The sequence below is a fragment of the Haliotis rubra genome, unplaced genomic scaffold (assembly GCF_003918875.1).
Source record: "Haliotis rubra isolate DU_JTF1 unplaced genomic scaffold, ASM391887v1 Scf378, whole genome shotgun sequence".
NCBI classification, from domain to species: domain Eukaryota; kingdom Metazoa; phylum Mollusca; class Gastropoda; order Lepetellida; family Haliotidae; genus Haliotis; species Haliotis rubra.
The window spans coordinates 388244-414353 of NW_025767055.1; the positions used below are offsets into that span (position 1 = coordinate 388244).

A 26110-nucleotide genomic window follows, 5' to 3' on the forward strand; every position below is an offset into this window, starting at 1 on the left:
TTAAAGCGTTCGCTCGTCACGCCGAAGACCCGGGTTCGATTCCACACATGGGTGCAATTTGTCATACCCATTTCATGTGTCCCCCGCCGTGATATTGCTGGAATATTGCTACATGTGGCGTAAAACCATACTCTCTCACTCTCACTATATTCACTCACTAATATGTAAGGGTGGGTTCAGTGGAAACATGCCGCTGTTGACAAGATACGGCACTTTTAATAAAGGGAGTACGGTATTTGCATTTACGATTGCGGTACGGCGCTCAAACCAACAATAGCTTCAAAAGTTGTAGGCTATTTTTACACCATGATGACATGACAGGACGAACCAACATAATTACACCGAGTCGAACCAGTAGACGCTGCCTCACATTTGGACTAAACTTTTTGCCTCTGAAACGAACATTCTTTTTAACGGACAAGAACAGTTCCTAAATAATCTGCATAAAAGCTTATGAAATGGAGTCAGAAAATTTCTTCACGTTCATCAACTGCAGTAATCTAGACCTACCACATATTCCAGACTTGCATGGGCTGTATTGGGTATATATATTTGTTTATTTGATGGACTAGGGAGGAAGTAGAGGTGTAATATTTATGTTAATGCATACGATAATTTAAGCCCCTAGATCTGTCCACACAATAATAGGACCCCTAATCAAAACCAGGATTAACCTCCACAGCAAAAAAAGCCATGTTAATTTTGTTTTACGCCGCAGTCAAAAAATGTGCTTAAATTTCGTGGCAGCTAGTAAATATTCGAATCTGCACACGCCAGACCAGTCGTTGATAGCATGAACATTGATATTAGCATCAGGGCCCGATGACCCACTGAATCGGACCATCCGATCCACTTTCGATACCAGAACATATATCACTGGGGACATATTCTTCTTTGGATTCGAGACTATTAATCTATTTGGGGGTTATTCTTAATATCCAGTTACTGGCCGTTGCGAGTGGTATTAATAATTAATGCTTTTTTATAATTTCCACGTGAAGGGACAAATCGTCTTAAGCTTCTAACCCCAGTTGCGTGCATGGTGAAGAAATACAGATGTTCTCTCGTGTGAGGTTAAACAACAATCTTATACTTTGAATCTGAGCTTATTGTTTCATGTGATTGTTTTATATTTGTCTGTTAATTACTTTGGAAGTTACCATCAATATCTACCCTTTTCTTATATCTAATCCAGACTAGATATGTTGTTAGACGACTTCACTTCCGCTTACTGTGGTGACGTCATTCCATGCGCAGTCGACCAAGGGGCGTTGAATGGTCCGCCATATTGGCTGCAGAGAAGGGAATAGACGACGATAGTATTGGCTGTCATCGGCCTAAATCGTAATCATCTGCGTTTGTGGTGTTAATTTTCCGTTTGAACTGTGTTTGCTGAGCTTTTTAGTAGGCACTAGATAATTATTGTTTCCCAAAATAATCTCTTATTGGGACATCTAGGCATTTGTTTACAAGCGTCTGCCAAGCGGAAGAGCAAAGAAAATGGGCACTAAGGATGATGAATATGACTATCTTTTCAAAGGTAAGGTGACACCAGTCAAATGCGACATCGATTATCTGTTAAAATGAGATGTGTGCATCTTTACAGATACGGTTCGTCTTGTAGTTGATTTTTATGCTAGATGGGAGTTGGTGCTACGCAACTTCCATTTTGACTTCGTTTGACAAGGACGGAAACGACCAACAAACAGGCACCTGCTATACGATCCAAGTGGCTTGTGGGTGAAGTGTCAAACGATTGTCACATAAAAGGCAAATGTAAAGGAAAATGTCCCAGAACTGACAAAATATTAATCCAAGTAAATATTCTAATACATGTATGCCTTGTGGAAATGATCGATTTATCATTGGGTCACCTGAGGTTGTATAGTTGCCTCAGCGAGATTTAGGTGGGCGTGTACCCCGTATATGTCAAGGCCTATACTAAATGCGGATGGGATTTATCTTTAATTAAGGAATATGTACAATCGTTAGTGTTTACAGTTGCCAGTTCAGACGTTATTAATCACAGGCGCTGAACATCAATTCCGTCTGAATTAGATAATTGTAGGTGTCTAAACAAACCCAGATAAATCTGCTTTGTTTGCATGGAGATGAATGAAATCTTGATTTCAGAATTGTATAGACTTGTACAACTGTATCCCACGACCTACTGATTAAGAAGTGTCAGCAAATTTCCAGAAACGTCAGTAATGCAATCAGTGGTACATATTTCCTTGGTTTATTTCGTGAGTGGTTAGATATAGGCTGTGGTGACTGGTGTAGAATATGAAACAGGTGTGTCTGCAATTTGGTATGTATGGCATGAAGGCAGTCAGACTTTGCTCAGTAAGTTAGAAACATTTTTGTGATCAATTCTAGCTCGCCTTTATTTTCTGAATTTCAGTTTATTGGTTAGGTAGTAATTTTACAGGTGGCAGGAAATGAGTTTTAGACTATTTCCAAATGATCGGAAAAGGTGGCCTGTTTGCATAGATGTACATATCTTTATTGCTTCAAATTATGGTTGAATATATGGTGTTGTTATGAGTTTTTGGTTGTGCTTCAGCAGTATCTCTCCCACTACACAACCCCCCAACCCCACCTCAAAATGTATGTGGAAGTATTGAGTGCATGGATGGAAATGGACAGGGCATGGTATGAAACGTATAAGTGACCATATTGCCCAATATAAGAAGATAGATGACATGGTGCCACTTTTTCGCACTGCAGCAATAAATATTGAAGTTATGGATAAGGTTTCTGGTTAGCATTATTTCATTGTTTGTTATTTAGAGCTGCACTAAGCAGTATTCAAGCATTTGTATAACAGCCTGTAAATAGTCAGTCTAAAACCGTGAATTCAGTGACTAATTTTGTGAACAATGGTGCTGTTGTCAGGTACGGTGACTTGCATGGAGTCAAGTCATGGCATCTGACATCTGATCCATTTAGTAGCCACTTACAACTAGATTAGGCTGCAAGGAATCCATGTTGGCATGTTGTAGGAATCACACCTTGTTGATATCGGTTATTCACTGAATAATAAGTTTACTGAAGAATAAGGGCATACATTGCAATACTTCTTAACAGTGTGTATCACATTCACATATATAGTTACATGCAGTTCACTGCTATGCCATGCTGCAGTTACAATGCAATTCTTGTTTTATCCGTTAAATACCATAGGGAGTGGTTTTACAGGGCTCCAGATAATTTTTCATGATCAGGAGTACGTACTCCTTATTTTTTCAATATAAGAGTACAAGAAAACAATAAGAGTACATTTAGAGTACTGAATGGAATTTAATGGCGTATCAGTAATCTTGTGTTTCGTTTCATATATGCACCACAACATTGCTACTCTTGTTTAAAGAGGTCAGTAAACAATAAAACAATACTTTTTCAGAAAAATATGTCTGTAAATGATTCTGAAACCGTACAGCATTGCTGTGGTCTGTATTTGCTACGTTTTTAAAATTATTTCCTACCGTATCGTGCTTATTTTATATCCGTACATACGCCGATACAGCCCTTATCTTGAGCCCTGGTTTAACATCGCTTTTAGCAATATCACGGCGGGGACGCCAGATATGGGCTTCACACATTGTACCCATTTTGGGAATCGAACCCGGGTCTTCGGCCTGATGAGCTCAAGCTCTAACCAGTTGTACTTAGTCTCATACACGTAAGTAACACTTTCAGGTATTTACACAATGCAGAAACGTGTCCATATGTGCAAATGTGTAGAATGCTCGCAGATAAAAACATGTATTGCATCCCCTGGATGCACAATATTATTCACTGACCCAAATTCCTGACAAGAAATGTAAAGGTCCATAATTGAAGTAATTATTTTATGTTATTACAATATTCTACTTCTTTTTATTACTTTATGGGACCCTCATATTTTCAGTAAGGAAGATTGAAATTGGTAATAGGGGGGTCTCTAGACCCCTAGTTTTGCAGGTTAGGTGAAAGCCTACACTAAGTTCAATTGTACTTACAATCGTGACAACAGGGTTTTACGTGACACGCAAATTTGCGTTCAGTACGCACAAGTGTTGAGAATGGACGCAGAAAATAATTGACTGCATCCAGAGGGATGCATGATATTCATTGTAGCCACACCACATCTATGACTTTGCTAAATGTTTGGTTGTATCTTTCAGAGCAGTTACTTGCATCATTTCACCCATCAGTCCACATGATCAATGATTCAATCCAGGCTCTAAAGAAATTATCCAAACGTACAGTTCTCTAAACCATTACTTCACAGGACCATCATATTGTCTGCAGGGACCCTTAGAACTGATAAGGGGTTCTCAGGGACCCCCATGTTTGTGAGTCCAGTTAAAACCCTGCCTGACAACACACACATACAAATCTTGGCCCACAAACTGATCATGGGTTGTAATTATCTTCGAAGGTCTGGGATATCCCTACAGCTATTCTGTGTAATTGACCATAACATATTGCATATGTCGTGTATGTACTTGAGTTACGTAATTTGCATCCACAAAGCTTATGCAACCACATGTCTGTCGATGGTTGACGGCCATCTACATAGTCAGAGTAGCCTGTCCAGTCTGGATGACACAGACTTGATTGATTTTCAGTCCCAAGGTACTATTTCACATTTGTCATATTGAAACTGGTTTGTCAGTTTACACGGTTAACAAGGATGGTCTTGGGATAGTTGACTTACCAAGCCTTGCTTGATATGAGGTGGTGTTTATGTGGTTCATGCAGGCAGTACATGTTATAGATGAGTCAGTAACATCTGGTGTGTACATTAAAGAATCAATTTGATTTTGGTTGTCAAGCTTATTGATTCCTAAATACCTGAACATATTGAAAAAACGTTAGAAGTCTTTCATAGGGACATAATTTTGATCTGCTGGTTTATACATACTGGATCATCATGATAAAAATTATGATCAGTATTGATAGGCATGTAAAAAAGATGGTGTAAAACATAACACCTGTCTTAATTAAGTTAAAGGTCTGTTATTTGTGTGGCTATTTCTATTTTATAGGGATGTCATGACACATAAGTTTCCTGAATCGATACGTATCAACGATACCCATGTCACGATTCGATACATATCACGATACCAATTTTCGCGGCATTATTTCATAAATTTAGTTACATTTTGAACATTAATATTTCATATTATATAAATGTCCATGAAAAGATCAACATTGTTTATTCTCAGAGATTAGAAATTTCTATTTCCAATCTTTGTGCATGAAAAATAAGCATTTATAACTCTCACAACATAAAAAAACATGACACAAATTACAATTGCAAAATGTAAACGATACATAAATATATTTAAACCAATACTTTCAAAACTAAATATTGATAGTTTTGAATGTATCAATAATTGTATCTCTTAGAAAAACTATCGATGTATTGTGGCATCCTACTATTTTATGTGTATACATGTACCATAGCTTGGCTGCATTCTCATGATTTTCATTGGTAGGCCAATTCCATGATTCAAGTGAACTTTCAGGAGAATCTTTCATCTGTACTTTGTTCCACAAGTGAAGTGAGAACATAAAAATCTAAAATTTTGTGAAATTAGAAAAACTGTTAGTAAATGCAACTTTGTCAATTGCATGATCTTAACCTATAGATACACTTTGGGCACACTCTCTCTGTGAAAAAAGCTCTAAGAAATATTCAGTTTAAGAAATAGAATGGCTGGATGATAATTTCTTGTGGGATTCTTGTGTGTAGCTACAGAAAATACTTGAGAAATTACTGTCATTTATACATATTGAAGATGTACATGGTAAAAGAAAACATGGCCAAACAGAAGCCATGTCAAGTGTCAGTTGTCTCCCTTTCCAACCTGGAAGGGTATAGACTATAGTTTAAGCCTAAAAGCTTTGAGATCCTGATACTGTTCTTTTTCATTTTTTTTGTTACCATTGAATGTTTTAAGAATGAGCTATCATTATTATTTGATTCTTACTCATTCCCAAGTTCCAGGCTGGCCTGGACTAAATACTATTAATAGTCATGATAGTATTAGCTGGTGAGTCATACTGTTTACAAACAGGATCTCCTGCACTACATCTGCTACATATATATCACTGTCTACCAGTACCACAGTGTTTCATTGCTGATCACATCTGGTGTGGAAGGATCTTAAACTGTTCGCTAAAACTTGTAGAAATGGACAGTATCTACCATTCATGTTTCATTATGAAACAATATTTCCCTGATGATGATGTTGATTTTATTCTAAAATGTAAGTAACCATTGGTACGATATGTTGACATTCACTATTGCAGTAACCATGCTCATTCCAGCATGATGTCATTTTAAGGCTAATAATCATGTTTGTGATTTGTTCTCATGCAGGTGTTTATGGTGAATGTTTAGGTGCTATTTGATTACATTGATGGTTAAACAACAGAAATCAAAGTGGGTTCAGATTTATGGGCATGTTGGCTTTGATGATATCACAAGTCATCTTTCTTCGTTATCATGTCTCAACTGAATTTTGAACAGCTTGACATGATATACGACTCTTGTTTGATAGTTATAATATCACTTTGGTCATTATTGTAATGTTTGATAGCAATTCGATGTTGGGTTCAAACATGAGTTCCTTATGTTTATCATGTTTATGCTTTGGGAAGTGGGGTTTAACAGGTGTGTAAATTTTCCTTCCGGTAAAATTTAATCTTCAGGTATTTTTTTTGTTCCATGTGAATGAGTAAATACTCTGATAGTGAACAGTGTTAATAGTCAGATTTACATGTAAACCTGTAAAACAAGTTGATATATGAGTCTCTTTCTTAAAAATCAGTTTCACTAGGAACTCAACATACACAATTAAGATTAAGTGGATGGGGTAAATTCCCCAAATGTAAGCTTAATGAATGGTGTGTCCAACATCTAGACTAACAATTACCCAAACAGAAACATGTCCAATCAGAAGCCATGTCCAGTGTCGGATGTCTCCCTTTCCAACCTGGAAGGGTATTTTAAGCATAAAAGTTATGCGATCCTGATATAGTTCTTTTCATTTTGTTGATTACCATTGATGTTTTCAGTGTTCACAAATGGTGTTTCAAAGTTAACAGGACATTGGGTCCTGTAAGTTTCAGATGTCTGTCAGACCCATTGAAAATTCACAGGACCCATAGAATAAAATTAAACACACATTTCAGATTTAACATTTCTTATAATTGACATTGAAATTATTAACAAACATAAGATTTATAAACAGCAAACAAGTGAAACATGTGACATATAACGTCAGTCGAAGTTTTTGTGAAATATACAGTCAGACACTGGGGCCTGAGAGTTGTAGATTTCTATTGGACTGTTGGCGAATATGCCCGCTTTGTCAGAGGGTCAGACGTTATTCGTGAACACTGTGCTTTGAGAATGAGCTATCGTTGTTGTTTGATTTTTACTCATTCCCAAGTTCCAGGCTGTCCTGGACTAAATACTATTAATAGTCATGATAGTAATAGCTGGTGAGTCATACTGTTTACAAACAGGATCTCTTGCACTACATCTGCTACATATATATCACTGTCTACCAGTACCACAGTGTTTCATTGCTGATCACATCTGGTGTAGAAGACCGCCTCCGTGGTGTAGTGGTTAGAGATTCCGCCCGGAGAGCGGAAAGTCGCGGGTTCGATCTGCGTCATACCAAAAGACGTTAAAATATGGTACTTGTTGGTCCCTGCCTGGCGCTCGGCATTAATGGGTACAATAAGGACTGGTCGGCTCGGAGTCAGTATAATGTGTCTGAGTGGGGTATTCATGCTTCACTGCGGCATGATATCTCAGTGGGCTAGCACTATTAAACCACCTTCAGTCTGGGCTAGTACAAGCAGACGCACAAACACACGCATGCACGTCGTCATATGAGCGAAATATTCTCAAGCATGACGTTAAACCCAATCTCACCTCACCTCACATCTGGTGTAGAAGGATTTTAAACTGTTCGCGAAAAGTTGTAGAAGTTGACAGTATCTACCATTCATGTTTCATTGTGTAACAGTATTTTCCCTGATGATGATGTTGATTTTATTCTAAAATGTAAGTAACCATTGGTACGATATGTTGACATTCACTATTGCAGTAACCATGCTCATTCCAGCAGTGTATTCATGTTCCATAGCTTGATTGCATTCTCATGATTTTCATTGGCAGGCCAATTCTAGACCTCACAATTACCCTGAAGATCCAGGTTAGAATTATCTTCAGTAACCCATGCTTGTTGTAAGAGGCAGCAATGGGTGGTCAGGCTCACTGATGTGGTAGACACATGTAAAACAAATTTCATCGTATCCCAGTTGCATCGATCGATGCTCATGCTGTTGATCATCGGAGACTCGAGACCCGATTATTGCAGACCGTCGTCATATAGCTGGAATATTGCTTAGTGTGGGGTAAAACTAAACTAAACCTAAGAACTGCTTTCTTACTGTTACAACAACAACTTCATGGCTTATGTATAAGACATGTGACTACTGAGTGTTATGTTCTGTTACAGTTGTCCTGATTGGAGATTCAGGTGTTGGAAAGAGTAATCTACTGTCCAGATTCACCAGGAATGAGTTCAACTTGGAGAGCAAGAGCACAATAGGAGTAGAGTTTGCCACAAGGTGAGATGCCCGTGAATATTGCAGATCAAGGTTATCCTTGCCATATAAGTGGGGCACACACATTGATATGTAGATATACAGTGAAGCTGGGGCCAGTGATCTGAGCAACTGTTGACTCAACAGCTTAGCCTACTGAGTTGTGTCCCTTAGAAGTAAGAATTTGGCTTCAAGGTGCACTGATAATTTTTAAGGGAGATGCTTGGATGAGTCTGCATGGCATGTTGGTCCGGAATTATTCCAATGTGTTACAACTCACTGCGCTGATTTATTATAGATGTGCCAGGGTCTGGGTTAGTTACACATCCATCCTAGTCATGTGCATTTCTCGCTGGCTTCCATTATAGTTTTTATATTTGTTTTAAACAAAGAGTTTTTGCAGTGCCCATTAAAGGGTGTTTTAATTAGTGGTGGTTCGATTAATTGGAATAATCGAAGATTGGTCACAGTGACCAAACAACCAAGCAATCGATCACATTTTCTCATAATCGATCAGAAACGATTTTGGAACTACAGTTTTAGTCTTTGAAATACTTGACAATGGAACATATCTTAGAAGTTGCCAGGGCCTAAAAACATGTTTAATCCTTAGAAAACTCACTTCACTAACTGAAAAGTCATGACTGAATGTTTCTCTAAGACTCCAGGAAGTTTATGTTCATGATATATTAGTCATCACTTTAACATGTTTAATGTAACAAGTTGCATCATGTTATACTTTTCTGCAATAACAACCTGGAGAGGAAAATCTGAAAAATGATGCTAACCAAGTTTTTTCGATGATTGTTTGTTGGTAATGAAGCAATCATCAATTGTGAGATTTCAACCAATTCCCAACACTAGTTTTAATTGTCATTGTCAGTTTGAAACAAGAAACCTAGTCTACCTGGGATTTGTTGTTGGTAATGAAATACAATGTCCAAAATGTAGAATTATGCGGGTTGAATTTCAATTCTCATATGTTACATGAATCTGCAGATGCTTGCAGTATTAATGATGGATGTATTTATGGTCGAGTGCACAGGATTGAGTGAACATGAAAGAGAATGACTGCATATTAAACAATATTTCTTGCAATAGCAACATGGCAGGAATGTGAACAGGTAGAATCAATCACTGCTTTAGAGAAGGGAATCAATAGTTTATTATGACTCATCAGACAATCTCTAATGGATATCGCTGTGGACCACCCAAGGCAAACACCATGAATAAATCTGTTCTTATGTCACACAGTTGACTTTATGTAAAATAGCTAGATATAATTAGAAAATGGATAATCCTTACAGTTTCATTAGCCAGGCCCATAAGGCAGGGTTTACTGAGGTCTTCTGTTTGTCACTCCTGAGATAGCAGTGTTTCCGTTATCTGGTATATACCAGACTTTGACTGGTACAAAGTTAGAATGTCCGGTAATTTCAAAGGCTGTCAGTCATCGTGTCTGACAAATATTAAAATCAATTTTCTAATTACCTCTGTCAATTTTATTTCTCCTCGGAAGAGATTACGTTTTCAGTGACTTTTCACAGTGACATCGGGGTGTTGTCAAATAAAAATAGCAATTTTGGAAAACCCCAGGTTCAAAATAGTGACATTGACTCATTGCAATACCCTCTACATTTCTGATTGGTTGTTTGTGTGCAAGGTCTCGTGCACAATCACGCGTGATCACTTGACCGGTAAAATTTACAAATGACTGTATTAGAAATGTTAGTGACAGTGTACAGCTGTTAAAAATGTCAGCAGAAACACTCGATAGTTTGGGGTTCATACATATGAAAATGTACAGTACACAACCCTGTGCACTTAAAAGAACCCATGAATCTGTTGGTAAATGACCAGGTGGTGGCCACATGAATGTGTGCAAGCACCTAGTTGTGGGTATAGCAACGTGCAGTATACTTGGAAAAAGTACTGTGACTATGTGTCCCAGTCCACCCAGCTGTGAATGGGTACCTTGTAAGGACGGGAAAGCCCCAATAACTCGGTGCGTCTCGTGGCTGCTAGAGTTGTGTGGTCCCCAGGGAGTTGAGATTGATAATACGATGTGCCGTTGAGATTGACATCCAATGATCGAGGGAAAAAAACCCCAGTGCCTTGAGCATGTACTAGTTGCGTGAATATGGGCACTATATGAATATCCTATAATGATAATAATAGTATGAAAATGGGATCATTCATATGAAAAGAACGATTCTTGTGTCACCTGTGCTAGGAAGTAAATTTGTATAAAGTGTTAAGGCTTTTAGGCCAAATAAAAAAAATGTTGTGGTTCCAATTACCTCTTTAAAATTTAGGGTAGGTAAGTCGGATTTTTTTATTTTTACATGCTGTTTTTAGAAGTAAAGTACAGACTAATAACACATTGATCAATGTGTAATTGTTTATTTAATCAAGCTTGCGGCCATCACAACATCTTTCTCTCTCAGATATCTGTTGGTGCCGGTAAAAAGCAATGGTATCTGAAGCTCATTTTATTCATTCCACTTGAAATAATTAGGGGTTGGCCGGGTAATGGAACCACAACATTTTATTTTTTTTAGGCCTTGTGTGCGTGAACTGGTTTATACTTCATGATTTTTTTATGTAATGAGACCTATATAGTTTTATCTAAGATTCCTAACTAAGTGCCTTTAGTGATTTTCTTGCAAAGCGTTTTAATGTTATTTTTCTTGTAGTTTCTCAGGAATTTTGAAAATATATGTTTTCAAATTGTAATTCTTTTCTGTCATTTGCTGCATTCTTGGCTGAATAGTAGCCTCTGAGCAGGCCCGATTTCTCGAAACAAACTTAAGTTTTTACTCAAATTTCAAACTGAGTTTGACAATTTGAAACAGCTGAATTTTTAACTCAACTGCATTTTTAAAATAAAAAGCCCAAACAACATAAGTGATCTATCTACCAAACTCAAATTGTCTACTATGTTTGGGTTTATTATCGATTTCAGTTTATTCTGGGAAATGCATTTTTCTGTGTTTTCTCAAATTTGAGTAAAAACTCTAACTTAAGTCAAAACTCAGACTTAAGTTTGTGTCGAGAAATTGGGGCCAAGTGTAAGAACATCCCTGAGTTGGGGACAAAACTTTAAAGAACAAAATCAGACAATTGTTAAATACATTTGCATGTCACAATTGAACATCATGAATTGGTTTTAATGATTTTATCAGCCATACCCATTTTCATAATGGATTGGGCATTGCAAATTATTTACATTGTTCACATTCATTTGACATTTTTTGGTACATGGTACATTTTGGAAGCAGCATTTAATGTCTGTGTATCTTCATGCAACTAGTGTTGGGAATAGGTTAAAATATCATAATTGATGATTGGTCCATTACAACCGATCAGTCATCGAAAATAATTGGTTAGCGTCATTTATCAAATGTACATGTTACCTTTGTTAATGCACACAAAAATAAAGAAAAGAACCATGTAGTTCTTTTGGTCCTTTTGCAAATTGCACAAAATGCATTTGCAAATTTCACACAATTAAAGGATGACTAGTATGTATGATAGTATAAATTCAATCGTGCTGATGAAATATAAATTTAATCACACAGACAAAACCAACCTGGTGAAAAATATTGTTGATGCAAACATGTGTTCTAAAATTGTTTTTGTTCGATTATTAGAAACATATTAGATTGCTTGGTCGTTTAGTCACTGCGACCAATCTTAAATTATTTCAATTAATTGGACCAGCACTACATGCAACCAAAAATGGACACTTGGCTTGGACTCTACTACTTGTTACCATGACCACTAGGAACGTTGTTCACACTATTGACCACAGGTTTATACAGTCCTTACTTGACTACTCAGGTTGTTTTTACCTTAATCAGCTGTTGCAGGTTTCAATGAAAGGTACTGAAATTAACTATTTCTCAGTTGTCGCACAATCGTTGAAAAGTGCTGGAAGGTACAGACTTCTTGAAAGATTTACGTAAATTAATATCTATATTTAAGTGAGGTGAGTTGAAATTGGGTTAACGTCGTACTTGAAAATATTTCACTCATATGACGACGTGCATGCGTATGTATATGCGGCTGCTTGTACTAGCCCAGACTGAAGCTGGTTTTATAGTGTTAGCCCACTGAGATACCATGTCGCAGTGAAGCATGGATACCCCACTCAGACACATTATACTGACTCCGAGCCGACCAGTCCTTATTGTACCCATTAATGCCGGGCGCCAGGCAGGGACCAGCAAGTACCATATTTTAACGTCTTTTGGTATGACACGGTCGGGGATCGAACCCACGACCTTCCGCTCTCCGGGCGGACGCTCTAACCACTACACCACGGAGGCGGTCCTATATTTAAGTAGTTATTGCTCATATTTCATAGCTTTACTTCCCTGTCAGATTAAGCAGTTGAACAGCAGGGTTCTTAAAGCAATTGAAGTCGAGGAATGTATCGAATTTCTAACTATTAAGGAAAACTTACTGCTCTAATCATAAATTGTTGATATGAGGAAGTTTGAAGTGTTTCACTTGAACATGCTGACCTTTCAGGATATTAGTTGAATGATATTTGTATGAATGAAAATAGATTTTTGTATTTGAGAAATGCTCAATTTTGACTTTGAATATCTGGTGGTCATTCTGGGTTAATGTTGGTTCCCATCAATCTTTGCTTGTCACTAGAGAGACTTAATGAAATCGAGTATTCAGGCTGGTCATATGGTTGACAGCTTGTTATCTCTCACTGATGACATGGCAGGGCTCGATTTAGTGCTTTGTTATTTGCACTGGTGCAACCCAATATTACAAAATACAACCTAGTTATGAGTCTTTCTTGCACAAGGTGCAAGTGAATTGTTGAGAAATAAATAAACAATAAATCTAACATATGCATAAATATGCCAGCCCATTTTTCTTCTAAACTTTGAATAGCTATGGCAATGAAACATTGCTATTCATAAACACGTCTCGGCTATGACAGCTCTTGTAAATAGGGATCAGCTGTGTCTCAGTGTTGCTATGGTTTCATGGGTACTACATCACTGATTAAGGTTTATGTGCACCGAAACATTTTAACACACTATGTTGCAACTGGAATTTGGCTGGTGCAAATAGGTCTTTATCTTAGGTTGCACCTGGTGCAAGTAGGTTAACATCTCTTAAATCGAGCCCTGCATGGCTTTTTAATATTGACTATCAGTATGAACCCAGTACAACAGCTAGCCCATATGACGAATATCTGGCATTAATTTTGAACATCTGAACCATCACTTGTGTTGATTAAATCATTAATGCAAGTATTCCAGTTAGTAAACAGCTTCTTTGTTGTATGGACTGCCTCCATAGAAAATCAGCCTGGCTAGTGGAAAGTCAGTGGTTTGATATCCAGTTGCATTGTAACTAAATATGTTACCCTACCTTGCACATGGCTGTAAGGAGATATCAGTCAGTATCATTATTAGTATGCTATGTCCGAGTTAAAAGCAGACATGGTATTTCAGTGCTCTAGTTGTTACCCTAAAAGGGGCGGTGGGGTAGCCTAGTGGTTAAAGCGTTGGCTTGTCACGCCGAAGACCCTGGTTCGAATCCCCACATGGGTGCAATGTGTGAAGCCCTTTTCTGGTGTCTCCCGCCGTGATGTTGCTGGAATATTGCTAAAAGCGGCGTAAAACCATACTCAGTCAATCAGTCAGTTAACCTAAAACCACTACAAATCTGTACCCCAATACAAGCAGTCACAGCACATATTGTGTACATGATATAAGGGCAATAATCATGATAATCTTGAATGTGGGACCCGTGAAGATCTGGATTAGAATTAATCTTCAGTAACCCTTCCTGGTTGTAAGAGGTGACTAACGGGATCAGGTGGTCGGGCTCACTGGCTTTGTAGGCACGTCCATCATATCCCATTTTCATAGATTGATGCTCATGCTGTTGATCACTGGATTGTCTGATCCAGACACAATTATTTACAGACCGTCGCCATACAGGTGGAATATTGCTAAGTGTGGAGTTAAACTAAACTCGCTCACTCACTTGAGTGTGGAATTAAACTCAGTGATCCAAATAGTGCTTAATTTGTGTACCAATGCATGGTAAATATCAATAAGGCAGTGCCACAGAAGAGAACCATATAAACCCTTTTCCAATAAGTTACTGAGGAGGAAATAAAGAATTATTCACTTGATGTCTCTGAAAACACGCAAAATGATCGAGCAATTTTGAAACAGAAGTTTGATAGGCTGAGCGTAAGCGATCCCAACCCAATTGAAAATATATGTGCATATTCCTCAAAGTTGGCCACCCAAGAAATATGAATCGTTCCTTGATTGTGACCAGTGAAAACTATTGAATTGTGCAGTTGGCAGAGACCGCAGACTGTGTTACCATGTCAAGAGCTTTCCAGGGTAGTAAACTGAAAATACAAGTGATGAACCTTTGCCCTGAGTGCATATACTTCTTGTGATAAACAAAGGCATACCAAAGACTTGTTGTTTTCACAAAGGCGTACCAAAATTATTTGTGGCACCCTTTGAAAAAGATATCTATCCCTTGAAAAAGATGCGTATCCCTGAATCTCCATTTCAGTAGACTCTGCCTGGTTCTGTGTGTTAGTTTCTGCTACTGTATTGCTGTAATAATCCCGAATATTAAGATGTGATTATGATGGCCTTTCTACTGCACTTGCTTTCTGATGATGCTTGCTATGCATATTTACTAGGGATGCCACGATGCTTCAGTACTTTTTCTGAGACAATACAATTATCGATACATTCAAAACGGTATCGATATTTAGTTTTGAAAGTATCGGTTTACATATGTTTATGTATCGTTTACATTTTGCAATTGTATCATGTTTTTTTATGTTATTTGAGTTATAAATGATTACTTTTCATGCACAAAGATTGGAAATTAGAACTTTTTAATCTCTGAGAATAAAAAATGTTGATCTTTTCATGGACAATTATAACATATGAAATATTAATGTTCTATATGTAACTAAATTAATGCAATAATGCCACGGGAATAGGTATCGTGATATGTATCGAATCGTGACATAGGTATCGTGATACATATTGATTCATGAAACTTACGTATCGTGACATCCCTAATATTTACCATGTTAACTGCGGCCAAAGACACAAAGAGATCTGTCATAATAAGATCCTGGATTATGGTTTGTTTCAGGAGTATACAGGTTGATGGCAAGACAATTAAAGCACAAATCTGGGACACTGCTGGGCAGGAGAGGTATAGAGCCATCACTAGTGCGTAAGTATCTGCCAATCACTCGTCAGTTTCACATACATGCATCTGGTACAGGCAGATAACTTAGACTGAGTTTATTAATTTCGTGCAGGAATGAAAATTCATGTCAGATTTTTTTTGGTTCAAATGGGGAGGAATATTTTGAATGTTTCTGCAATGATTGTTCAAATATTTCCACAAATGTTTAATGTGTAAATGATACATTTAGGGACTAAGTTCGCAGCTAGTCTTGCTTTGTTACTTGCTCTGGTGCAACCCAAAATTACAAAGTGCAACCTAGTTATATGTCTAACTTGCACCAGGTGCAAGTAAATCTTTGAGAAATACATCATACATTATAAGCATAATAATGTCAGCTCATTTTTCTTCTAAACTTTGAATAATTCAATAGCATATTTCTTTCATTACATATTGCAATAAAAGTAGTGCCGCTGGAATTTGGCAGATGCAACTAGGTTTTTTATCTTAGGTTGCACCTGGTGCAAGTAGGTTAACGTCTCTTAAATCAACCTCTGCTGACATTTTCTCTGTGAAAATAGGGCTGAAATTCCAGTAGATGCACTGATTGCAGCCTGTGATTCCTTGTCAACAGAGCAGGAACATTGTTTAAAAAGGAATGTATCAGCAAAACACAATAGCTCTGCCAGATGGTTCACCATGTCTGTGTGCTTGTTTCAGATATTACCGAGGAGCAGTTGGCGCCCTGCTAGTATATGATATTGCCAAACATTTGACATATGAAAACGTGGAGAGGTGGCTGAAGGAACTAAGGGATCATGCAGACCAAAACATAGTCATAATGCTGGTGGGGAACAAGAGTGACTTGAGACATTTACGTGCTGTACCCACAGACGAGGCCAAGGCATTTGCAGGTAACAGGAACACATATACAGTCCCATGCTTGGTACCTTGGGATTGGTTTTGTATAATTGTGAACCGCTGAGGTATCGGAGATCTGCAAACTACTGCATTTAGATCAATGCTGATACTTGAAGTATAAGTTCCACCTGGAGCCGGGGAGGTAGGGTAGTCTAGTGGTTAAAGTGTTAAGCTCGTCCACACAAAAGACGCGGGTTCCATTCCCCACATGGGTACAATGTGTAAAGCCCATTTCTAGTGTCCCTTACCGTGATATTGCTGGAATATTGATAAAATCAGCGTAAAACCGTACTCAGTCAGTCAGTAATGTTTGAGACTGAGTAACTGTTGCCTGATGTTTTTATTATCATCGTGAGCCTGATAAGCCATTGATCATCATGATTATTGTCTGAATTTGGTGAGTGTAATGCCATGCCCTTTTCTTGGTGTTTATAATGCCAGCCTTAATTCTATTTCAGAGGCGTATTTTTCGGGGGGGTTTCACACTTCTTTTTATGTCCTAAAATTGTAAATTGTTTGTATTTTTCAGAAAAAAATAACCTATCCTTCATAGAAACATCAGCGTTAGATTCCACAAATGTTGAAGCAGCATTTCACAACATTCTTACAGGTAACACATCTTTTTGTGTAAAATACATGTTGACACAGTGTGCGAAATAGTTTCCAAAGTTTGCTATCCTGTTGAGCTAGCTATGCCTGAAAGTTACTAGCCCACAAAATAGTTCATCATCTCGCAGGATTTAAAAGTGTATTCTATAACTTAACAAGTCGGAGAGAGTGGCATATTTACAAAATGACCCCATGAAAAGTCACTAGCCAGTCGGGCCAGTGACTGTAGAAATTTACTGTCGGACTGGATTTTTACTAGCCACAGGCTAGCGGGCCAGTGGTAATTTCGCACTTTGTGTTGACCGTTAACAGAATTCGGAACGTTAATGTAAGTGTTCATATGGAAGAAATGATATTCACTATGTCTTGAGACTATTATCATCTGCTATTTACTTTATTATGTCTTGGATAAGTCCAATGTAGGTGTAATTTGAATGTTTCAGTGTGAAGAGAAAACTGTGGTTAAGTTTTAATGACCTGCAACTGCTATTTGAAAAAACAAGTGAAATTTAGTCATTTTAGTTTAAAGTCATTGATATTGTTCAGGAATGTATAATTTTGTTCAAGTATGAGTTTCTGATTGTCATGTATTTTTCTATTTCCAGAGATTTACAAAATAGTTTCTCAGAAGCAAATCCGTGATAGTCCTGACGACGAAAACTCGCCTAGTAGCAATGTACAGACAATTACCGTTGCGCCCACAGATAATTCCGCGGGAACCAAGAAACAATGTTGTAACGTCTAGGCTCAAATTACTGTCAACTTAAAGCTACATGAGTTGGGAGGGAAGAAGAGTTACGGAAGAATTGGAACATGTCTTGTGCAGTTGGGGCCGTGTTCCCAGTGGAACACTAAAAACAAGGGCCACTGGAAGAGGTGGTTGCAATGATACGTTTTTGTACATTCATGTGTTAGCCATTTGTGTTATGGTCCGAATCGGGAGAATGAGTTTTTAAGTCCATTAGCAGACCATTGGTGCATCACTGTCGTTCATATCTGATATTGAAATTGTCCATCGATCTCTTAATTATTTTTTTTTTCAAGTTTTGAATGAATGTAATTCAGAAATCGATAATTGGATAATACTGTTCTCCTGCCACGATAGTATGGTTGTTCAGTGTATGTTAAACTCATGCAGGCTACTAATTCTCACTAGGGTTCGGGTTTTGGACGAGGCATCTTTTAAATACTGTAATGTGATTTACAGAATTGATTAATACAGGAAAAAAACACTGCAATGCAGTGTGTCAATGATATTTATGCTGAGGTCGTGGTGACCTGTTGGATATCTGTCATCCCTATTTGTGATTTGCCCTTGCATTGCTTGATTGATTACTGCGTCACTTGTAAGATGCTACCATGATTACTGGCAGGTTACGTCCAACTACAGTGAAACATTTGGAGAAGGCAAGTTATTACTTGTATTTCAACTTTGGTGATTACTCGTGTCAAACCAATGGAATCACTTGCAGAATAGCTTCCTCATCACTTGCAGCATACCTCTGTGATCGCTGACATATTGTAAGATATCTTTGTGATCACTCTTAGGATGCTGCCATGATCACTTTTGCAGTACGCCTCTTTGATCACAAGGGTATTGTGTGATACCTCCGTGATCTCTTGTAGGATGCCTCCGTGATCAGTTGTAGGATACCTCCATGATCACTTGTAGGATACCGTCAGTTTTCCCATGGTAGTGATTAATGTTTACATTCCACCTCGTGCTATCCATGGCAGATTGCTGCTAGTGAAATAGTTCATGATCGAGCGAGTTCCTTGTACGTCTTTGCATGCCTGAAGTGCTGTTATGTAGTGGAATGATGTTGACTTCTACCATGCATGATTCCTTAAGTGGGAACCCTTGCCAACATAACACTTGTTATCTGATAACTCACCGAATAAGGAGCGACCAACTAGAATACCCCTTATCCAGTAATTTCCCTGCCAGCACCAACAGATTTGATCATACAGTACGCAAGTTTGTTCCAAACCAATGAGTTAAATTTGGTAGTCTACCTTGCAAATCTCTCCCCCTCTTTCAGAAATACACTTGCTGGCCAGCTGAAATAATGCTCAGTTGGGTGTGCAACAGTTTTTATGAGTTATCTCCCTTTGGTATGGTTTCCAGTTAAGGTTCTTGTATGGCTGTTCAGGTTATTATGTGTTATGAATGGACTGAGTGGAAACAGCTGTGTACATACACATTGACACACACACACACAACCTTGGTTGCCTCCCACAAACTTCAATGGTTTGTCTTTCTTTGTTTCGCGGTATAAAGCTTAGAACACCACTGTTGGTTTGTTAGAATTTCATTAAAGATGACATGATTTAAATCTTAGAATTGTTAAGGTACAATATTTGTTATTGTTGATTATGCAAATCTTGTTAGTGGCAAAGGCATGAAAAGTTGACATATATTTTTGTGTAATTCATTTTGCTGACTTGTTACCATGTAATGATGTATAGAATGTCCCTGGTAAAGCTCTTCCATGTGGAAGAATACATTGGTTTAGATGATTTGATATATAAAACTTAGGACTAGAAGGACATGTTGCTTAGAGAAGGCTATTTGCTACCTCTTCAACAAGATGGTTTTGGAACCAAGACTGAGTGGAGTGGTAGAAGGCTGTGACAACAGAGCACCCAGTCCTTCACCATCAACATGATTCCAGTCAGAATGACGGAACTGAACACATAAAAATTCACGTGCCTGAGTCCTAGTCCAAGTCTCACTAAACTATGAAATTGGTTGGTTCTTTGTTCTAGGGATCTATAGCATGGTCATTCATAAAGTTCTTTATTGTACCGCCAAACTCCATCAGCACCCAATTGCTACTAAATCACCGTTCTGTGTCAACAGTGACATTTGACTCATCCAAAACAACCATCAGCACATCATTTCAAGCTTAAGCTGTCTTGACTGTTGAAAAACCTCTTTTACAGAGTCTGACTTTGCCTGTACAGTTTGGTGTAGTATGGGTCAAATGAAGAAGACTGCCTCTTTTCGATATATATTTTTCAGTGTTCTGGAGTGTTCTAGCACTGCTTGTCTCGGCCTTTGATATTGTTTCAGTCTTGATCTGTTCAACTTTGATGGGTGTTTTTAGCTCAAATGGATGTGATTATGTGACCAGATTCAGTTTAGAAGAACTTGCTTGCCAAAGTTGGTTGATGTGGCAAACCGAGAAAGACATTTAGGAACGAATATGGAATAATTAACAAAGCTCCTTTTATTGTTATTGAAGCAGAATAGCCATTGCCAAAATTGAGCTAAAAATGCTGGGTTGTCTCCCCATAAATCCTCTTAAGATCCAAAAAACCACCACACTAAGCCCTAACAGTGCACAATGTGTCACCAGACAGACTGAACCCAAATAAATGTTGCTTTATGTATATGATATCTGTGATGAATTTTTTGTAGCTGACACTTCAGTGTGCCCTGAAGGAAGGGCAGTTCTCCTTCCGTGAATGAATTGTCATGAAAATCTTTCTGTACAAAGCTACTACATGTCTGTAACACACTTGTCGTTTTGTCACAACACAAAATTCCATTTGTTACTTTCCCTGCTGTTGGTGTTGCCAGAGATTTCAACCTGATGATTATGACCATCTCCACAGTCTTTACTAAGCAAGGCAATACAATCCTTAGGAGCTGAGGCTGTTGATCCCACTGCTAAGCTAGTTTTGACATGCGATCCAGCTGGTTAATGTGAGAGATCGATTTTTACCAGCTTGTTACAGGAGCCTAAACAATGGCTGTGGTAGTGGACTTGTCAGTCCTGTTCTGTTTGTTTAAGAATCAGTGTTGCATTATGTATATTATAAGACTTCAGTTGGGATTGGGGAAAATATGCCTTTGACTATCAAAACAAGTGAGATATTGTGTATCCAGTTACTTGAAACCTGGCCATTTCTTGTACAGACTTTATTTAAATTCAGTGCACTCCAAAGCGATATGTTGGCATGTAATCAATGTATTTATGAAATGATTCTGAATTGGTTTTGTACACAAGATGCTAAAGTATCACATCATTTTGTATCTTAATTAGGAAGTTTGTTTTGTAGGGTTAAACAATAACCAGACAGAATAGTGTTCTGTCAGATTTTAGATCATCCTCGAAATGCTGTAATTTTCCTTCCCATTACACAATTTAGTGTGGAATACTTTGGGAGATAAAGTAGAAGATACTGAGCCTATTGTGGAATACTCTGAGGCCTACTGTCTATGTACAGATCTATTCTAGCATGTATGTACACTGTAGCTTGCTGCTCTGCTCCATACAATTGTAAATCATGCCTCTTTCATATGGCCAGGTCTACTGCCTGTAAACTATATATAATATACATATATAATTTCTATCTTGCTATGTAAAATTTTGTGTATTAATAAAGAGCAAATGAACATATTGAACATCTTCTGTCCTGATTGTCTAATCTCAATGCAGTGGGTTTTTGGTGATGGAAGACACCATTTTATTTTTAAAGTTGAATGTCAAACTGTTGGTCTTTGTCTCAGTTCTTTTTGTGACATTGATACTTCGCTCTCTCAGGGTGGTGGGGTAGCCTAGTGGTTAAGGGTGCCCGCTAGTCACGCTGAAGACCCAGGTTCGATTCCCCACATGGGTACAATGTGTGAAGCCCATTTCTGGTGTTCACTGTCGTGATATTGCTGGAATACTGCTAAAAGCGGCGTACAACTCACTTCGCACTCTCCTTTTTAAAAAGATTCTAGACCTCTTCAAATAGTCTTGTATTTGCTCACTGCTTTCGTCCCTCAGTAACACAGACTTTCGTGGTTGTTACACAATGACCTGTTCCTGAGTGACAGAGGAGAGGGGGTAACCTAGTGATAGAGGTGTTTGCCTGTTGTACTGGAGACCTGATTCTGTTCCCTGGGTGAAACCTGGAGATCATTGTTGATGTTCTCTAATATGTTGCTGAAGTTATCCTTACAGGGTTCTTTGTCATGCAGTTTAAGACCTATTTAGACAGATTAGTATTTGACTGGTATTGCTTTATGACAACGCTCTAGCAACAATATCTAATGGGAATAACTTCACAGAGTTCAAGTGGGGTGTCCGTTCATAATGTTACAAAATATTAATCATTGATTTTAAAAACATATTTGGTTACATTCATCCTGGTGACTTGTATTAGCAGCCTGATGGTGGTTACTGGAATATGAGCTCAACAAATGTTGTGTTGTTCACAGACTCATTATGTCCTCATGACCTGTCATGCTGAAATTAGCATGAAATCCTATCAAGTGCTCACAGAAATAAAAGCTGATTTAAAAATGTTGACATGCAGTTATGTTTAGCTGTACACAATTTTCACTGAATACTGTTCAGTCGATGGATGTCTATGGTATTTATCTGAGTAACAACCTCTGACTTCAATTTAGACCTTCAACCTGGTAACATCTAGAGTAGAGCAGAACTCTGGTAAAACATTTTCAGTGTGTTGAATCTAGATCTCATTTCTCTCAGAAACGGGGCGATGGGGTAGCCTAATGGTTAAAGCGTTGGCTCGTCACGCCGAAGACCCGGGTTCGAATCCCCACATGGGTACAATGTGTGAAGCCCATTTCTGGTGTCCCCCGCCGTGATGTTGCTGGAATATTGCTAAAAGCGGCGTAAAACCAAACTCAGTCAGTCAGTCTCTCAGAAACTGCTTTAAGTGGTAATACAGGGCGTGCTCCATTAAATAAATGATATAATCTTGGAAGTTTAAAGAACATGTACATATATCGTGAGTTAAACATATGGATGCCAACCAGCTATTTCCAGATCCCAAGCAGTATCCTGAATCCCCAAATGCAGTGCACCAAATATCACGAAATGTTGATCTTTTAGTGGATACCAATATTTCAATCCTGAAATATATTTATTTGTCATCTTTTTCTTTTGCAAAGTGTGAAATGAATAAACTATTTAGTTCTGAGCTAATGAGCATGTATTTCATGTATCTAAAAAAAAAACCCAACCCAAGTCTTATTTATATCTATCACCTATTTGCATTGATTTGGCAAAGAGATGTCATAAATTGGATACCAAGACAAATTAACAGGCATTCTGCATGCCAAGTGTGGCTCATCACCCTCACATAAGGACCAGTATATTTGGAAAAGCAAACACACCAACCCTTGAGCCGACCTGATAGCAAGAAATTCTACCAAGTAATTTTCATGATGGATAGATAGAGTTTTCAGAGTGTGGTAAACATGTAATGAGATCAAACATCCATATCATGACCCGTCCCATGCATTGATTTCTGAGCCTCCCAGCCTGTCATGGAGATATGTTTGATGACCCACGTCATATGCACTCGGGGTAAAGTGGCCGGTACCTTAATGGTAGGCTTCAGCAGAATCTTAAGCCAATTAAGTTATGGACCCCTTGTGAAAATGTAACGTACAGCAGGATTGATTTTGATAGGCTAATGCTGGTTTTACTCAGCCCTTTTATTGGCGACGTCGTTGCACGGGAAGAATGTCCCTGACAAGCATTTTAGAGTTGCCTCCCCTGAACCTTCATCGAAGACATCGAAGCAAGCGTAAAATATACTCAACTGCCTTTTTCGTGCAACGTAACAATCTGTCACTGTACTGGTAATTCACAATATGGGATTGACAATATGAGCAAGACCATACTCCATCGGGCAACAATGTCTCACAATAGACCATCTGATGACCGCATGATCCAGTCGGTCGCTTTTTGCAACAAACTGGGTTTGACAGGTGCTTTTTGACAGTGGATCGTAATTGAGATTCATTTGTTATACATTAGCAGGGATAATCTACGTCTTCCTGACATTAGTGAATGAGGCCGTCAACCTTGAGCAGCTAATCAGTTACGACAAATCAATAAGGATGGTCTCAAACACGGTGAGTATCATTTCTTAATTTCTTTGTAACCCAGAAGAATGTACACCGTTTCACAAGATGGATGTATCTTGGCGTTTACACTGACAGCAGAGTACGAAATTAACGTCGGTCCTTAGGTCCGAAGCCGATTGAAAACCACTCCGCCCCACAGCTTTTGTATGCTGCGGGTCCTTATGGCCGACAGCTTTTTCATCCCCAATAACAAAGAGTATTATTTTTTCAGAAAATATCATTAAGTAATTTGAACTAATGTCTAGTTTTTATCTCGATCAGCAGCTGTTGTTTGTAAGTGAAACGACTAACATTTTCGAAGAAGACTTGAAACTTGACATGGATGTTGATTTTGTTGTAAATGAAGACAAGTCCGTCACTAGAGTTAAATTAAACTCTTTAACTCAGTCTGTTAGTGGTCACAATTTTGGTTTGCTGGGAATTACTTATATTGTAGCTAAAGTATAGGGCCTACACACATTCTTATGAGGATCAACAACTTTTTATGGTTCTGGGTCCGCAAGCAGCGTTCGAAATAATCGCCGGCCCGAACCCCAGCGCCGGTTGTTATTGTCTCGGACCGGCAGTTTCAAATATTTGCAGGCCCTTGTCGCCTTCAGTAAAGTTATCTGTAATTTGTTTCCTCAACTGAAATCTTTCCCATAATTTCTTTCTGTATTGATGTTCAGGAATCATCCATGATCCATCATGTTACGATAACTTACAGTTTCACTTCCTGGTATTTCAGCGCTTTGTGCATAGGAATGTCAACACCAGTCTTTAACAAATCAAAACTTCTCTCTGCGCCATAGGCTTCGCTAATTGCTTTTGTAGAACAGTGTAGTTTTTTTTGTTATTGGTTTGACTTTAACAAAATGGGCCTGCAGATTGCATTCGGGGCCTGTAGATTTTTAAGCCTGCTGCCGCCTGCTGGCCAACTGGCAAATACAAGTATTGCATACACTGTCCGCAAGGCCTGCAGCTTTTCAAGGGTTAAGGGCAAACATTGACTGACAGACTTACAACACGGGAAATAATATCAAACAAATAAAACCTTAATCACAGTGACATTGTGTCGTAGCAGGAAGTCTGACCACCAAAAATGCGGCGGGTGAGATTTCCCGATTCATCACTAAACCTGTGGCGATCACGTGGGTGAGGTCCTTTCCCATTCGTAACTACTCGCCTCTTTCCGTGACCTACAAGAAGACTCGTACCCCTATCGTACGCCATTATTGCCAAGAATCGTGGCAAACCAATCAAATCGCGCGTAGTAAAACGCATTTCGAAGCATGTTGGCGGCACCGTTGAAGTTTGAAACTTCGCTAAACTATGCAAAGCACACTTTAAACAGAAACTTTGAGCTAAAGGATCAGAAACTTTAAACACTGAAATATATTTACAAAGGGAATGACTGTATCGCTGTTTTGCCCACGGGATATGGGATATTCTAGGAGCCATGTTTGGAAATTCAGAGTTATCTTTCCTTGGCAATAGTACTAGACTATTTTCATCTCCATGCCCGTTTGCGCTTAGACAGGGCCCAGTCGTAAACATGGCCACGAGAAAGGGTACGAGACGCCATCCGGCTTGCCGGAATGACACGAGTAGTTACGAACGGTCCTTTCCATGCTGAACCGGAAGTTGTCTCTCTGGACAGTAAAACTTTTGACTACACCCGAGGGTTCTTTAGGTAAGTGTTTACTGCTGACGTGTCGGGTGGCCCTTCATGATCAGTCGCATGACCACATGTTGACATTTTAATTAAATTTAAGACCAAGAGTTTTAAAATTGATCAACAGCATTATTCGTTACACTGCTATACTGACTCTAACAAAACCTAGTAGAAGGTCGCGTCAGCTA

General features: G+C 38.5%; 1 protein-coding gene across 2 annotated transcripts; it reads left to right on the forward strand.

The window, feature by feature from the left end:
• Positions 1 to 1253: 1253 nt before the first annotated feature.
• Positions 1254 to 21777, forward strand: LOC124286200 (ras-related protein Rab-11B). Of its 2 annotated transcripts, none has more exons than XM_046722544.1 (6): positions 1254 to 1540; positions 8535 to 8646; positions 15799 to 15882; positions 16558 to 16751; positions 17288 to 17368; positions 17973 to 21777. In XM_046722544.1, exons 1-6 carry the CDS (start codon positions 1501 to 1503, stop codon positions 18110 to 18112), a joined length of 651 nt encoding a protein of 216 aa, XP_046578500.1. In that variant the 5' UTR covers positions 1254 to 1500; the 3' UTR covers positions 18113 to 21777. The 2 variants fall into 2 exon arrangements, with proteins under 2 accessions (XP_046578500.1, XP_046578499.1); XM_046722543.1 differs by lacking the exon at positions 1254 to 1540 and adding an exon at positions 6134 to 6263.
• The last annotated feature ends 4333 nt before the right edge of the window (positions 21778 to 26110 follow it).

Coding starts and splice junctions, on each gene's coding strand:
- LOC124286200 (XM_046722543.1), top strand. CDS start 6,188: ATGGACAGTATCTACCATTCATGTTTCATTATGAAACAATATTTCCCT. Junction 6,264..8,534: donor TGTTGATTTTATTCTAAAAT/GTAAGTAACCAT, acceptor GTTCTGTTACAG/TTGTCCTGATTGGAGATTCA. Junction 16,752..17,287: donor CGAGGCCAAGGCATTTGCAG/GTAACAGGAACA, acceptor TGTATTTTTCAG/AAAAAAATAACCTATCCTTC.